This window comes from Populus alba, chromosome 10 (genome assembly GCF_005239225.2).
Source record: "Populus alba chromosome 10, ASM523922v2, whole genome shotgun sequence".
NCBI classification, from domain to species: Eukaryota; Viridiplantae; Streptophyta; class Magnoliopsida; order Malpighiales; family Salicaceae; genus Populus; species Populus alba.
This window is the reverse complement of record NC_133293.1, coordinates 10,587,167-10,601,986: the sequence shown is the minus strand read 5'-3', so window position 1 is coordinate 10,601,986 and position 14,820 is coordinate 10,587,167. Positions and strand designations below refer to the sequence as shown.

The window sequence follows — 14,820 nt, the reverse complement described above, 5'->3', positions numbered from 1 at the left end:
ATCTACATTCTACAGCAATAACCATGCAAGTGGTCGTAGCACTAACTTTGAGTGATGCTCTATTTATGGCACGTGAACAAAATAACGCCTCCCTCGTTCTCGCGCGCCGAGCCCCTCTCTTTTGATCCCAGACTTTAGCGCACAAACCCTCGACGGGAAAAAAGGGGGGAATCATTCCTTGCTCTGCCATTTCTTTCTCTGTCTCCAAAATAAAAGGGAGAGGGAAAGGATTTGTTGAGGAGACTGGGAGCAGATCAACCAAAGGCCAAGCCAGGCTATAAAATGGAATCCATTGTTCAAAACGGCCATAACAAGGTATCCACTACCTTGAAAAAGCCAGAGGTTGCTGTCTCTCATCTCCGGGAGGGCATTGCGCTGCTTCTTTCTCGATGGAATGGTCTACAAATGGCTGTTCAAAATGCGTGGGGTGGCCACGATTCCCTTCAGAAATCCCACCAGCTAGTTCTCGATATCTTCTCTTGGTTCTCTCAATCTAAAGGTCAAATTGATTCTTTTATTCTTAAATCTTGATTGGGTTTAGCTTGGATTTTAATAAGAATTATTTGCAGGGCCACTTTATACTGAGGATTTAGAGAATTTTCTCCACGAAAGTCTGTTGCTTTCTTTCAATACAGAGATTGAGGATGGCAGCATTGAAGAGGTATAAATTTCTCCTTTGTGGTAATTCCTTAATGTACAATTCGAATCATGTTTTAATCATAGAGTACTAAATCCTTCTGTTTGTGAGTTAATGTAAAGCATTCTCTAGGCCTTGCCAAACGGATTATTGAAAATGAATTCACACTTCTCTTATAGATAAACATACACGGATAAAAGACTTTCTCTTCACCATTCACCAACACATTGTTCTTCTTGTTTAGACTTCATATTTCCTAACCTGTGCGTATAAGAGAAATGACAGTGCAATGATCTGCATAATTAGCCACAATATCAGGTGTTAATTTATTCTGGCAACTCTATTGATAAAGTTATAAATGCAGTTTATAACTTCTTGGTCATATCTTCTAATCGTATAGTTGAAACCCCAAGCAGGTAGCAGAGCAGCTGATGATAATGCATGAAGAATACTTGAACAGGAATCATTACACAAAAGGTTCTGCATGAATCCAGTTATTCAGTAAATAGAAGCTAAGCTTCTTGGAAATTATGTTCGAGCAGGTAACTAGAGTTACATCTACTAACCTAAAAGTCCTTCACGTCTCAATGTGCTATGATCTCCGAGGTTAACCAAGCATGTGGTGTTTCACTGTTTGAAAGCTTACCACTCGTCATCAAGTTCTTATAATGATAGTACTACTCTTTCTAGCCTTCTAGGCCACAAGGCAGATTGGACGCGTTAAGTTATATATAGTAGAGATAAAATATGTGTCTGGTTAAAAGTTATGGTCTAAAGATTCAAGTGAACATTCCTTCTATTGAAAATTGAATGAGGCTTATTTAAGAACTAATGATTCGATATTTTGCAGTTGCAGGAAGCATTTCTCCTGGAATGTTCAAGCCAGCTTGTTTCATATATTTTTTATGTCGTCATTTGGGTTGTTTTGTACTTCTGTTGTATAATTCACAGTAGTGTTGCCCACGCATAAGTGCTTGTGCACGTCTACGAATTTGGTTTCACATCTATGTATATTGCGTGTACTAGCATCTTTTTTTTTTTTACGGCGCAATGATTAAGAAATTCATGTAAGAACTAGAAGCCACTGGTGAGAGTACTCTACAGAATCCTTATTTTATTGAAGAGATAAAGCTATATTTAAGGGGAACGCAAGACTGTAGAATTGGTGTCTGGGTAAATAGTTTGATGATCTCTTTGCTAATTAGTGGATCGTAGACACCTCGATGATACATCCAAACATGAGATTTTCAGGTTAGTCTGCATGAGTAACATCCTTATTTGCTCAAGCATTTCCTGGTAAACCTCATCTTCTTAAATATACCACACAGAACTGGGTTCTTTCTAAATCTCTCATCTTCCTTGAGACCTCGACATGCCATGCCATGTTGATCGTCGATCCCTTTTGATTGAGTTGATCCATCATTGCCGTTGCCATACTTCAATCAATGCCAGGGCTGTGGGTTTTTAATTTCTTCCAGCACTGGAAGTAATCATTGCTAAATTTATTTCATTTTCACGCGCTGATCTGAGCTTATAGTGAAAATGCGTTGGATTGAAAGATGCACTGAACGCATACACCGGAATAGCCAAGTGCTTGAGCCTTGTAGTGCTTGATTTGCAGACTTCATATAAACTAAAATGATATTATTGAAATATTATAAGATATATTACAGATATTTGGTTGCACAAATAAAAAGCAATAAAATTTTAAAGATAAAATATTCATCATTGACAACAATAAAAGTCATAAATACTTTTATTTGATTTAATTTAAGTACATATATTTTTATTAATAATATATATGCTACAAACTTTGAATTAATATCACTTGTAAATTTAGATATATGCTTAGTATACATGTCAATATTTTATTATTATATTTATATTAAAAATATACTTATTATAAGTTATTATTTTACATGTTTATAAATTTAAATTTATGTAACTCAAAGCTTTTCATAAATTTTGTTATATTTGACGTGCTTTGTTGTGATATCATTGGTTAGTAATCAATATATATTCTTACAAGCTTTAATTCCAGAGGAGTACCATAAACAGTGGAGTTTTCCTCGTTTCATGCATTTGGACACTCGTCGCCTGTGGCGTTGAAAAACACTCATTGTTGGTTGTTTATAGCACGCACTAATCAACAAGTGAAATTATTACTAGGAATTGGACCTTATTATTTCACTTATTTACAAGATGGTACTCATAAAAGCACAAAAGCTATCGCTATCCAGAAGGTTAAGAATATAACTTCCACCCTCCACTTACCGACAATTCCTAAAAAGAACCTCCCAGGTCCAATCTCCTACATGCAAGAGCATGACCTCGGCATTTTGCTAATTTTTCTAGCATCGTAGCTGACAGGGATCACAATTCAGACAGTTCTGTTCGACTACGTGTTGTTTGGATTCATATGATTTCTTTTTTCACTTGATGATTTTGATTTGATTTCGGTTATCTTTTCTGTCCATGCAGGTGAAAGAAAGAAAGAAAGGTCTATTGGGTGTATAAATTAAATCATGTCGGATCCGCTGTACTCTCCTTCTAATAAACCTCACGATCATGGTCCACGGACTGCATTTGGTTTGATTTTCGGTCCAGAGTATGTTTTTTATCTTTAATTTTTTGTTTGCAATTCCTTTTTTTTTTGGCTCTATGCTTTTGTTTATTAGAACCCAGGAGATCCCGTTTCTTATTCTTTACATGTTGTCTGCGTCGAAAATGGGGAGCTAAAATTAACCTCCTGATGACTCAATCAAGCGCAATCAATTCGCTACACGCAAAGCAAGATTCTACCTCCAGTGAAGAGTTTTTTTCCTTTCACTTAATTAGTGAAATTGTGACTCTTAAACCATTGGTGTATAAATGTTGCATGTTTTCCAAATGACCCTTGAAAATAGTAAAACCAAAGAGCCTTAAAAGTTAGAAGTGTTCAGCTTAAATGTGAATAAATTTAGACTTGAAGAAGTGTACGGGCTATGGAATTTCTAAATTCTGCAATAGTAGATGATATGCAACGATATGATTGCTCAAATGATATCTTTAAAACCGTACTGTATGAATGACATTAACGTCTTCTCTTTGTTTAACCTAGAGATGAATCAGCCATTTCCTTGCATTAGTTGATTCTTGTTTATGTTTGGATTCATGTCATTGTGATGATAGTTATGGCTCAACAAGCTGTCAGCAGAATGAGCAACAATTCATGGAGAACGATATCCCCCATGGGAGTAACGGTAGCGTGCACCTGCTAGAAGATGAGAAAAAAAATTTCAATCACCAGGAGGAGGAATTTGTGGACGATGATGTCCATCAAGAAAGAAATAGGGGTGGGCACCTGATAGATGAGCACAATTTATCTGGTCAGCAGAATGAGCAATTTATGGATAGTGATACCCCTAACAAGAGTGATGGTAGCAGTACCCTGATAGATGTGAACAATTCTCTCAGGCTAGTTATGCCAGGTGAAACTGGTGAAGGTTTGCCGTATGCTCCGATAGATTGGCCGAATCCTGGTGATAATTGGGAATGGAGAGTTGGAAGGAGGGTTAACTCCTCTGGGTACTTCCAGGATAGATTCATTTACCCTCCAAAAAGCATTCATGGAAAAAGGAAGAAGATGTTTGCTAGCATGCCTGCTCTTGAAAGTTTTATTCGAACCAAATTCCCAAGTGCAGATGTTGACGCATTCTTTGCATCGTTTACATGGAAGATACTAGCAAAAGTGCAGTCTCCAAAAGAAGGTGAGCTTAAATTTTGACACCGATGCTATCTATTCTTTTGTATTTTTCTTGTATAGAAAAGAATGGAAAAACTGAAAATTTACAAGAAATTAGCGTAAGGCATTCTCCCAAATGAAAAGAGGAAGAAGAAGACTCAACACAGCAAAGCTGTTAAATTTTACTGAATTTCAAATAAGGAAGCTCCCAACTAAAATCTCCATATTCTCATATATTATTTTTAGATCATGGCTTTCAGATTTTCAATACCTTTCTTATGCTGCATTTCTTTTTAGCTTCATCTTTGCTATTTGTTAGTGTAGGGACAAACAAATTCCTTAAGCATATTTGTTTGTTCTTTTCTTCCATTGCAGTATATGAAGCGCTTGAATTATTTATAATATCTGTTTAGGATTGTTGATGTCATTGGGCTAGCCATTTCATGCTACTTCGGATAATGTTTTGCTCGGCTACAGTGGTGCTTTGACCAAGTGGCTTGATTCTCATCTTTGTTTCAGTAAAACCTGCTCCTCTTCCTCTTGAGAATCCTCCTGAGGATGGAACTTTGAAAGTTCAAGAAGGGAATGTAGAAAGTCACCGTTATGGTCGGAGGCAAAGGAAGCAGATTTTACCCAAGTTAACCGAAGAAGCTGAAGAAAAGAAACAAAAAACACCACGGTCCAGCCAGAGGAAAAGAAAACAGGATACACCTACATCGGCATCCGCATCTAAGCGAAAAGCTACACGTTCTTCTAAACGATCTGTGTTTCATGCTGCTGGTGGTGAAATTGGAATAACTGAGACTGAACCTGCAGTTAATGTGATCCCGGAGGGTTTTGATAACTATCTCAGTTCTTTAGAAGACATTCTTACCCAACCTCACCCTGAAACCCAAGTATCATACTCTGCAGGCTCTGATACTCCTCTTACCGAAAGTGATATGGCTAAAGATCGAAGCAAGCTTTGTTCCCTTCTAGTCATGGATTTTCCCACTTTGGTCTCTTCCAGAAACATTTCCAAACTTACTAGTCTAGCTTCCAAACTACTGAAGGATCCCACCCTCAGTGCTGAACAACTTGTTAAGTTAAAATTGATTGAGGAAATCCCATCGTTCAGCGAGGTTTTTGTTGAGAGTAGGCAAACAATAGAGCAAGTTAACAATTTGTTTGGTACCCTTGAGGCAAACAAGGCGAAGGTTAACTCTCTGAGGAATGAATATAATGAATTGAAGGAAAGAGCAGACCAGCTTCAGTCACAGGTTGATTCCAACTTAATGACTGTGCAGGAAATTGACAATCAAATTTCTCAACTTCAGACCTGGCGAGGGGAGCTTGTTAGTACAATTGAGAATAACAAGGCAGCAAAGGTTGAGGTGGCCTCTGCTCAAGGGATGGTGGCAAATTCAATTCCAACTGTTGTGCGTGATATCCAGGTTGCCAACTCCAAAATCCCAGAATGGGAGCTAAAAAGGACACATGCTGAAAAGCGTGAAGCTGAAATTCTGGAAAAGTTTGCCCCTCTAAAAGGGTTCTCTCTGTAGGCAATGTCTTTTTTTCTTTTTAGGTTACCATGGGAGTCGAGGCAATGTCTTTTTTTCTTTTTAGGTTACCATGGGAGTCGAGGTAATGGCTTTAAGCTCATGTCTCCATATTGCAGTGTTTATTGACTTGCACCTAGAAACTTGCATAGAATTATCTAGACTCTTAGCAGCAGATGCCCTACATGCCCTTTTATACTGCGTGTTTCTGCACCGGAACAATCCTATAACAGTAACATCTATGGTTAAATATGAATTGGGTTTCGGTGATGATATGATGTCGGGTGACCAAAAGAAGTTTCGCCATTTTCAATATTTTCTGCTATTCCCTTCGGTACGGTAGACAAGGTGGTTGTTTTTCATCATTTATCTGCGTTTTCTGGAGCCCCATATATATATATATATCATGGTGAATTAGTGTTAGACAATTTAACTACATTGCAGCTTGGTCCAAGGAGAACGCATGTTACCAAGAAAACTCCGAAATTTTTAACTTGGGGGATTTCGCCGAATGAAAGCAAGTGAACTGTGTTTTAAAAAGTAAAAAAAAAACAAAAAAACCAAAAAAACACCAATCTGTGCGCGCGAACCATCTGGCTATTTGTTTGCGTTGGTGAGAGGCATCCAGCAAAAAATTCTGGTTTAAGCTTTTCTTTTTGATAAATAGGAAAGCCAAAAAAAAACTCGCGATAACAGAGGAAAAACTCGAATTTAGCGCAACTTGGTTTGAGCTTTTCCTTTAGACAAATTCTGCACGCATTTACTGTGAACTCGCACGGTAAAGTTATCATTTTTCTCTTCCACAATTGAAACCATGTACTTGTTTATCATTTCTAGGGAAGAATGGTTTTTTATCCTTTTATTTGTACCTTATAATATCTAAAATACCTTCAAAACTTATTTTTTTTTTTAACTATTAAGTTATTTTGAGTTTTCTATCTTTCATACCATAGTATAACTAAGGTATCCTTAATGACAAAAAATCTATAAAAGAAACTTAGATGTTTTGATAAATTGAATAAAAAAAAATTATTAGTGTGTGTAGAACAAAATCTATAAAAGAAACTAAGATGATTTGAATACCATATATTAAATTATATTTCATTGAATATATTGAATTTGATTTGTTTGTTTTTCATTTTTATCCTTTGATATTCAAAATTTTTTATGTTTTTTTTAATTAATTTTAATTCTCATTCTTTTAATTTCTATTTATTTTGCTTTTAATATTTTTTAATTAGATTTTATTTTTCAATTTAATCCCTAATCATTTTATTTTAATTCCTTTTTTAGTTGAGTTTGATCTTCATTTTTATGTTACAAATTCTTATTTTCAGTTCTTTTCTTGATTAATTATTTTTTAGCAATTTCATTCCTTATTATTTAATTTCATTAAATTTTCATATTATATTTAGTGTTTGTTTTTTTTATCATACATTTAAAATCCATCCTGAGAGTTGACCCAATCATGTCTTTGGTCACGTGCTAGGTCGAATGATCGAGGTTACCGAGATCAATCAAATTTTTTATTGTGCAATAAGTAAAAATAATATTATTTTAATAAAAAAATAATCAATGGATTTTGATATGATTTCCCCATAATAGCTCATCGCTTGATTTTTTATTCGGCTAAAAAGTAAAAAAATGATATTATCTTGATAAAAAAATAATGGAGCAAAAATCAATTATGATTTTTTTTTCTTTTGGGTGATTTTTCTTTCTTTTGATTTTTTTAGATTTTATTTTAACTTCATCATTTTCAAATTGAAACACACACACACGTGGTCTTCATTATCTTAATTGTTGTTTTTTTATCATTTTATTGGTTTTTTTTTTCTTTCAATTTGGTCCCTCAACATTTTATTTCATCTGTTTTTTTTATAGACTTGGTCCTCATTTTTTTTAATTTCTCATATTTTTATCCTTTTCTTAAATTATTTTTTCTTTCAATCTTGTCCCTCAAAATTTTATTTCATTTGTTTTTTTATATAATTTTGGTTTAATTGCTCTTTTTTACCTTTTTTTTATTTTGTTTCTCAGTTAAGTCCCTCATTATTTTCTTTTATTAGTTTTTCTATTAAATTTGATCCTTATTATTTAAATTATTATTTATTTCTTTTTAATTTTTTGATAGTTAAGAATTTTGTTCAAGATTTTTTTTTGATATTTTGCATGGTCATCTCGGTCTCATAACGAGAGTTGTTAGTTTTGAGATTAGCCTGATTTAACTTTATTTTTTTTATTTCATCCTATAACATAAAGGTTATTGGCCTTAAGCTTTACATTTTTTTTTAATTTCTTTTTTCTGGGGCTATTTCAGATTATGAGTTAGTTAAGTTAAATCGAATTCACTTAAGTTATCACCGTTTGAATATTTTTTATGTTATAAAAAAATTAACCTATTTTGTGGAATAATGGGACTAAAAAAATCTAGTCATTGATTATTTTGCATTGTATTTTTTTTTTTTTTATGATTTTAATGTATTAATATCAAAATAAAAATCCAAAAAAGTTTTATTACATTTCAATTAAAAACAATCTTATACAACAATATCGAACACATATTATAAACATAAATAAAAGGGTAGAACTGTCATTTACAAATCTCCGATAGCCCAGCTGTCTAGTCAACCAGGGAGTGAACAACTGCGTTAACGTTATAAACCATCTCTCCGTCTCCCTCCCTCCCCCGTAGTTCCTAGGGTTTTACCAGGCCCGTCTCTCTCTCTCTCTGTTTTTTTTTTTTTTCCACTCTCGACTGATTCTGTGTATCAAATTGTTTCCCCGATTATTAAGCATTCAGCGAGTTCCTGTCTCTACATTCAGCGTAAGAAGTTACGTTCTGTCTTCTCCTCGAAGCGTAAGAAGTTACGTTCTGTCTTCTCCTCGAAGCATAAGAACTTCTCTCTTCTCCTCGAATCTGATCTCTGTCTTCTGGTGATTTTACGGGACTCTAAACCCTAAATCCTCTCTTCTCTTCCAACAGAGGCCCTGTGTCTTTTAGGTGAAGCTTTGAATCCTTTTATATTTACTTTTTTTTTCCGGTTTCTTTACATTTTTGTGCTATTAAAGGAGTGCATGATTTAGAGATGCTAATGAAAAACTAGTTACTTCTACCCTGACTAAGTAAAACATTTTGGTGAAATCAAGAATCTGCATTTTTAATTTGTGCACAACCAAGCATCTTCATGCCTGTTTTACAGTAACTACAGATAATAGAAATAGAAATGCCTGATGGAACTGTTTTTTTCTTTTTCTGTTTTTTGATCATTCTGTTTTCTTTTTATCATAAATTGTTTTTTATAAGCAATAAATATTCTCTTTTGATTCTGTTTCCGTTTTCAAGATTTGATTTCCTGAAGTATTGAAACCACCTTCTATTAATTTATGCATATCAATTCTTACAGTAGTGGATAAAAAATGACCTCTAGGCTGTTTAAACCCTGATAACTCACGCTAATTCCGTTGAGGTGCCGAGCACTTTGTTTTGCTGTTTTAGATGATTTTTTTCCCGTTTGATTAAAACTGCTGTTTTTTTTAACGCAAACAAGAAAATAATTATTGGTTACTCTAAAATCAGTAGTGTTCAAAAACACTTAAATGTTGTTTTTCTAAATTGTAATTTTGTCATTTGTATTGTTTGGTTGCTTTTGTTGCGTGAGTCTACTATAACTACGATTGCAATTAGCTGGAGAAATCCCTATCTTTAAGGATTTAGTTTGGCAAGAAAAGAAAAGGGAAATGAGCCTGAAAGAGATTAATTTACATTTTGTGACATGGTAGCTTAAATTTCTACGCCAGCGATTTGCTTGGAAACCTGATGATATTGCAATCCACACAGAAATCCTATGATGTTGATCAGAATAAATCGAAATCCCTGACTGATGGCTCATCGAATTGACTCCCAAATCCTTGTGAGCAATCCAAAGTGAAATGTCCCCATCCAATGGCTCACCAGAATCTGGGACTCCATTTGGTGAGCTGCTGTGAGTATTTGGCTTTGATGTTTGAATGCACTTGCCTGATGTTTGGTGCTTATTTGAATCCAAAGGTGGCACTACAATATAATTGATTTCTAGCTTGTACGTGCTACTTCTATCATAAAATACAAGTTGCTTGGAGAACATTTTCTTGATATATTCCTCAAATTTCGAGTTGGTTGTGGAAGTTGATATTAAACCAAAGTTGAATTCATTGAATTTCTTTTGGGGTGGGGTATTTATTGCTACTCAGTCAATTCCTTCTCGGTTTAGTGTGTGTTAATCCTTTATTTTCTGATACATGCTTATTTTGCATTCATTATATTTCACTCAGCCACCTGATCTTTATGAGCAGAAGTGGAATTAATGGAGATTGATAAGGAAAGTAATAGAAGCACGCCTAGGGAAAGGGAAAACATTTTGAATCTAAGGCCAGTTGCACCTGATGAATGTGGTGAAGGTTTGCCATATGCTCCCGAGGATTGGCCAAATCCTGGTGATACTTGGACTTGGAGGGTTGGGAGGCGAGTTGCTATTACTGGCCATTATTTGGATAGATACCTTTACCTTCCAATTCGTCTTTGTCGTCTTGAGAATACAACACGTAAGAAACATGGTTTTGCCAGCAAGCTTTCAGTTGAGCGATATATCCGATCTGTATTTCCCAATGCAGACATTGGTAAATTTTTTGCTTCATTCAGTTGGAAGATCCCATCAAAGCAATCCTCCATAAATGGTTAGTTACAATTAATTCTATTTTATCTTCATATTTTCTATATGTGCCATCTTGAGTTTCATAAGTTTTTTTTTTACTAGAGCTATAAATTATCCTCAGCATATTTCCATGAACATACACTAGTCATTCCACCCAGTTGTTCTTTCTTTGATACTTTTTGTGGAACTAGTGATTTGACATATTGAGGCTGTGAATACTACCTGTCAATGGCTTAAAATTGCAGCTCCATTTGATCGGGCTGAATTCCAGTTGCACTATCTGGGAAACAATAATTGAATTTGATGTCAGCTTAAAATTATCCAATTGCTGTGCAATTGTTGAGCAGGTTTATCTTTGAGAACAGTTCCTTATCCATATTTTACTTTGACGTGGCTTTTTTAAATTTCTCTCTTCACCCAAAATGGCAAAGGCACTTAAAAGCTCCAAAAGAAAATGATCCAACAAAATAGCCTGCCATTAAAAATGAAATGCTATCTTGACCACATTGAATGGTAACAAGCTGTTTCTTTTCCTTGAGTATTATATCACTATTTCAACTTGCCAATCATGGCAGTTTAAAGCTTGACCAAAAAGGAGGTGATATTGAAGTTCTGAATTTGTGATGCACATGCATTATTTGACGAGTACACATCTAAAACGGTTATGTGGTTGCTAGGTGTTTTGTGGTATGTTAGACCTATCTTCAATCATCTTCCTTCATGTTATGCCACTTGATATTTGGACTGGCAATCTTTGAGATAGGTTAGGATAGTTTCTCAGTTCTAATTGTTTAAATTATTCCTAAAATACGTGTAAGCTTGGAAAAGTTTTTATTCATTGATAACTGAACAATGCAGGTAATGTCGAGGGGCACTTTTTTTTCCCTGTACCTTCTGAAGAAACGGCCGAACTTTTTCTATCTGATTCCCAGCATGATAGTGCGGGTTGTAAATCTGGAAATAAGATGTGCACCAGTCTTGGGTTACAAACTGAAAATCAACCCATGGCTACCATGTCTTGCGATATATGTTGCAGTGAACCTGGTTTCTGCGGTTATTGTTGCTGCATCCTCTGTTGCAAAACTATAAGCTCAAAACATGGAGGTTACAGCTACATAAAATGTGAAGCAATTGTGAGTGAGGGTCATATATGTGGCCATGTTGCTCACATGAATTGTGCTCTTCGAACCTATATGGCTGGCACTGTTGGAGGAAGCATTGGTCTGGATGCTGAGTATTACTGTCGTCGCTGTGATGCAAGGACAGACCTAGTGCCACATGTTACAAGGCTTTTGCGAACTTGCGAAACTGTTGATTCCCAGGATGAAATAGAGAAAATATTAAATCTTGGTTTCTGCATTTTGCGAGGTTCACAGAGAGCTGATGCAAAGGGATTGCTGAAACGCATTGAGGTAGCCATCACGAAGGTAAAGCTGGTGTTCTCTAGGCAAGAGAATTTATGGCTTTTATGATTTTTAGAAAATTTAACCTTGTCCCTCCTTGGGGTTGCTATAACCATTAGTAGTATGACGATTTGGTATTGGCACCAGCTTAAATGTGGGACTATTCTTGAAGATATCTGGAAAGTGGAAGGGGAAGTCTCAGCCATTTTGCCTGGTAATTTTATTTTTTTTAAACTGTTTCATTCAAACTGTTTTTCTTTCTGGCAACACCATTCAATTGGTTGAGTTGATAGTTTTTCAGTTCCTAAGATATGATTTTTGATAGAGCAATTCCATTTGGTGTAATCAACACTCTGGAGCTGTCAGTAAAGATAGCATTAACAAGTCATTCATGTAGGGTCTTGGAACAACATCACCTTCCATGATTGTTTCCAAATATTGGATTGGCAATAATTTATTTATGAAGGATTCCCTGAATAAATAACCACAATGGAGGTGCAATGGTGCTTGTTTTGTAAGGTAGGCAAAAGAGAGAAAACTGGAGAAGTTGCAGGAACAAACTTTCTGGGTTTCAATTATTGTACACAACAATCTCAGATTGAGTTACGGAGGGATATGGTTAAAAGCCTTGAGTTCTGATGACTAAGTAACAAGAAATCCAAATCACTGGTCTAGATCTCTAGCAAGTATCACAAAACATAAATGGTACCATGTTTTCCATGGATGGTTCTCATAAAAGATAGTTGCATTAATTTTAAGACATTAAGAAACAATGTGCCCATGACTTCAAATTATCTTTTTCTTTATTTGTTTCAGCTTTTATTATTTTTATGGTTAATATATTTGGGAGCTCTCTTGTCGTCAAGTTTGGCTTCCAGTGGATCAGACTCTCTCTCTCTCACACACATTTGTAAACATATTTATATCATTCATACACAGCCGTCTCTCCCAATGGAAATGCAATGCTGGAAGTTAGTAATCATCAAGACATTCTGGACTTTAGAAAGAGCTCACCAGATGCGTCCATGTCTTCTGATAGCCAGGCTGAATCTCTGAAACTTGAGGATGAGATTAATCAGGTCCTCCAGGCACTACAGGTTTCACAGGAAGCTGAGTACAAAATTGCAGAGGAACGACTTTATGCTCAAAAGAAATATCTTCAGAACCTTTACCAGCAGTTGGACAAAGAGAGGTCTGAATTGGCACGTCGCACGTTGAAAACCAACCCAGATGATTTGCTGAGTGCTGTGTTGAGCAGGGTGGACCAGATAAAGCGGGAAGTGACAAAACTCAAGGATATGGAAGAAGTGGCCAATGGATTTGGAAGGACCTCAAAGGATATTCTTAAGGAACACTTTGGTTTGGAAGTTGAGGAATGAGGTTTTTCTTTGTCAGGGGTTCATCAAATTTTGATGGTGCACTGTCTGCCTTATTCTTGATCTGATCAGCTGTATATTTTCAAAGTGTACATGCTGTGGTACTTTCATATGCGGACACGTGAATGAGCACACATGCAGAGATTTAGTTTTGTCAAGGAGGAACTTTAGGTGCTCAACAAGACAGGATGGAATTTGGGTGATTCAAGTGATCTTGGTGCCTTGAAGCTGAACCAACAATGATTCAGGCAAATCCTGTATCAAACAAAGGATGATACACAATAAGAAGTAAACACAGTTAAGATTTGTAGATTTGTAGATTTGACCGGGATTTGGAAATACCTACAAGGACTAAACACACAGGCCTACAAATTGGGAATTGGATGACTTATCTACAACTTTAATACCGTTTTATTCTCTTGGTGGTTCTATCCGTCAGCTGATGAATAATAACGCATGAATTTGTCGCAGATGAAGCTGCATATGTATGGTACATATGAGGATTGGCCAGACAGGTTGTGAAATGACCAGTGCTGACATTTCTTTTCAATCTCTGTAATCTGAGCTTGAATCCCATCTTGATATGTGGGTTTCTAGAGTTCTCGATTTATTTGATTGTAGTTCTGTTTTATTTTTTTTGTTCAAAGGGAGCTCAAAGGAACGGGAATTACTCAATCAGCAGTCCTCCAATGAAGATTAGCCTCCCCCATCCCCGGGTAATGCCTGTTTATTATGAGAAGAAAAATATATCCACAGCACAAAAGAAAATTAGCACGATTGATTTTGTGGGGTCCACTAAATCAATGAAAATATTCAACTGCAAGTGAGTTTTTCTTCTTTTCTAACTTTCTACACGATCCATTTGTTTGAACTTTGAACATGATCTTTTCTAATAAAAATCCCAAATTCTTAATTACGAAAAACCTCCTGTAAATGTAATTTTTTCTCTCAATAATGTAAGATTTTTGCTGGTTCATCAGTGCATGTAAGAAAATTTTTATGATTTATGATATTCAGAGTTTAATTAGAGATATTTTGTTAGTTAATTTTTTAATAGATACGAGTAAACAATTTCAAGTTTCAAATGTTATTATTTTTTATGAATTATATATATATATATATATATATATATATATATATATATTTTTTTTTTTTGTCTGGATATCATAAAATTTTCATTTATAGAGACATGCTGTCGCGAATTCCTAGATTACCAGATCGTATGTTTCAAGTAGTATAATGAAATCTTAGGTTTTAACTAACTAGCTTGTTAATAATCAAAAGATATCTCTAAGGTAACCCCTTTAGTTCTGCGCAAAATTCTCGCATTTCAGTATAGATTCTTTACCGAACCAACTCCTTTTATTCCAGGGTCAAATCTTCTCTTAAATAAATCACAGCATGATTCCACTTGGTTTCGGTTGAACAAAGTTGCTAGGAAGGGTCGG

General features: G+C 35.3%; 3 protein-coding genes across 11 annotated transcripts; all 3 read left to right on the top strand.

The window, feature by feature from the left end:
- Positions 1-106: 106 nt before the first annotated feature.
- Positions 107-1,947, top strand: LOC118046599 (uncharacterized). Its single transcript, XM_035055577.2, has 4 exons — positions 107-499; positions 570-661; positions 1,054-1,179; positions 1,488-1,947. The coding sequence occupies exons 1-3, from the start codon at positions 283-285 to the stop codon at positions 1,123-1,125; spliced, it is 381 nt and encodes a 126-aa protein (XP_034911468.1). The 5' UTR covers positions 107-282; the 3' UTR covers positions 1,126-1,179; positions 1,488-1,947.
- A 938-nt stretch (positions 1,948-2,885) lies between these two features.
- On the top strand, positions 2,886-6,170 carry LOC118046600 (uncharacterized). 2 transcript variants are annotated; one of them, XM_035055579.2, is made up of 5 exons: positions 2,886-3,024; positions 3,119-3,245; positions 3,809-4,386; positions 4,881-5,925; positions 5,967-6,170. In XM_035055579.2, exons 2-4 carry the CDS (start codon positions 3,163-3,165, stop codon positions 5,900-5,902), a joined length of 1,683 nt encoding a protein of 560 aa, XP_034911470.1. In that variant the 5' UTR covers positions 2,886-3,024; positions 3,119-3,162; the 3' UTR covers positions 5,903-5,925; positions 5,967-6,170. The 2 variants fall into 2 exon arrangements, with proteins under 2 accessions (XP_034911470.1, XP_073267668.1); XM_073411567.1 differs by having other exon boundaries at positions 2,952-3,245.
- A 2,379-nt stretch (positions 6,171-8,549) lies between these two features.
- LOC118046601 (uncharacterized) lies at positions 8,550-14,098 on the top strand. Of its 8 annotated transcripts, none has more exons than XM_035055580.2 (6): positions 8,550-8,903; positions 9,741-9,875; positions 10,235-10,615; positions 11,452-12,020; positions 12,144-12,210; positions 12,936-14,098. In XM_035055580.2, exons 2-6 carry the CDS (start codon positions 9,833-9,835, stop codon positions 13,373-13,375), a joined length of 1,500 nt encoding a protein of 499 aa, XP_034911471.1. In that variant the 5' UTR covers positions 8,550-8,903; positions 9,741-9,832; the 3' UTR covers positions 13,376-14,098. The 8 variants fall into 8 exon arrangements, with proteins under 8 accessions (XP_034911471.1, XP_034911472.1, XP_073267940.1 ...); XM_035055581.2 differs by having other exon boundaries at positions 9,683-9,875; XM_073411839.1 differs by having other exon boundaries at positions 8,551-8,903; positions 9,683-9,875; positions 10,214-10,615.
- Positions 14,099-14,820: the final 722 nt, after the last annotated feature.

Bases quoted from the DNA above. Each gene is read 5' to 3' on its own strand.
- LOC118046600 (XM_035055579.2), top strand. From the start codon at position 3,163: ATGTCGGATCCGCTGTACTCTCCTTCTAATAAACCTCACGATCATGGT. The intron at 3,246-3,808 runs GTATGTTTTTTA...TTGTGATGATAG, and splicing joins GGTTTGATTTTCGGTCCAGA to TTATGGCTCAACAAGCTGTC. The intron at 4,387-4,880 runs GTGAGCTTAAAT...TCTTTGTTTCAG, and splicing joins AGTGCAGTCTCCAAAAGAAG to TAAAACCTGCTCCTCTTCCT.
- LOC118046601 (XM_035055580.2), top strand. From the start codon at position 9,833: ATGTCCCCATCCAATGGCTCACCAGAATCTGGGACTCCATTTG. The intron at 12,021-12,143 runs GTAAAGCTGGTG...TATTGGCACCAG, and splicing joins TTGAGGTAGCCATCACGAAG to CTTAAATGTGGGACTATTCT. The intron at 12,211-12,935 runs GTAATTTTATTT...ATTCATACACAG, and splicing joins AGTCTCAGCCATTTTGCCTG to CCGTCTCTCCCAATGGAAAT.
- LOC118046599 (XM_035055577.2), top strand. From the start codon at position 283: ATGGAATCCATTGTTCAAAACGGCCATAACAAGGTATCCACTACCTTG. The intron at 500-569 runs GTCAAATTGATT...AATTATTTGCAG, and splicing joins TTGGTTCTCTCAATCTAAAG to GGCCACTTTATACTGAGGAT. The intron at 662-1,053 runs GTATAAATTTCT...AACCCCAAGCAG, and splicing joins AGGATGGCAGCATTGAAGAG to GTAGCAGAGCAGCTGATGAT.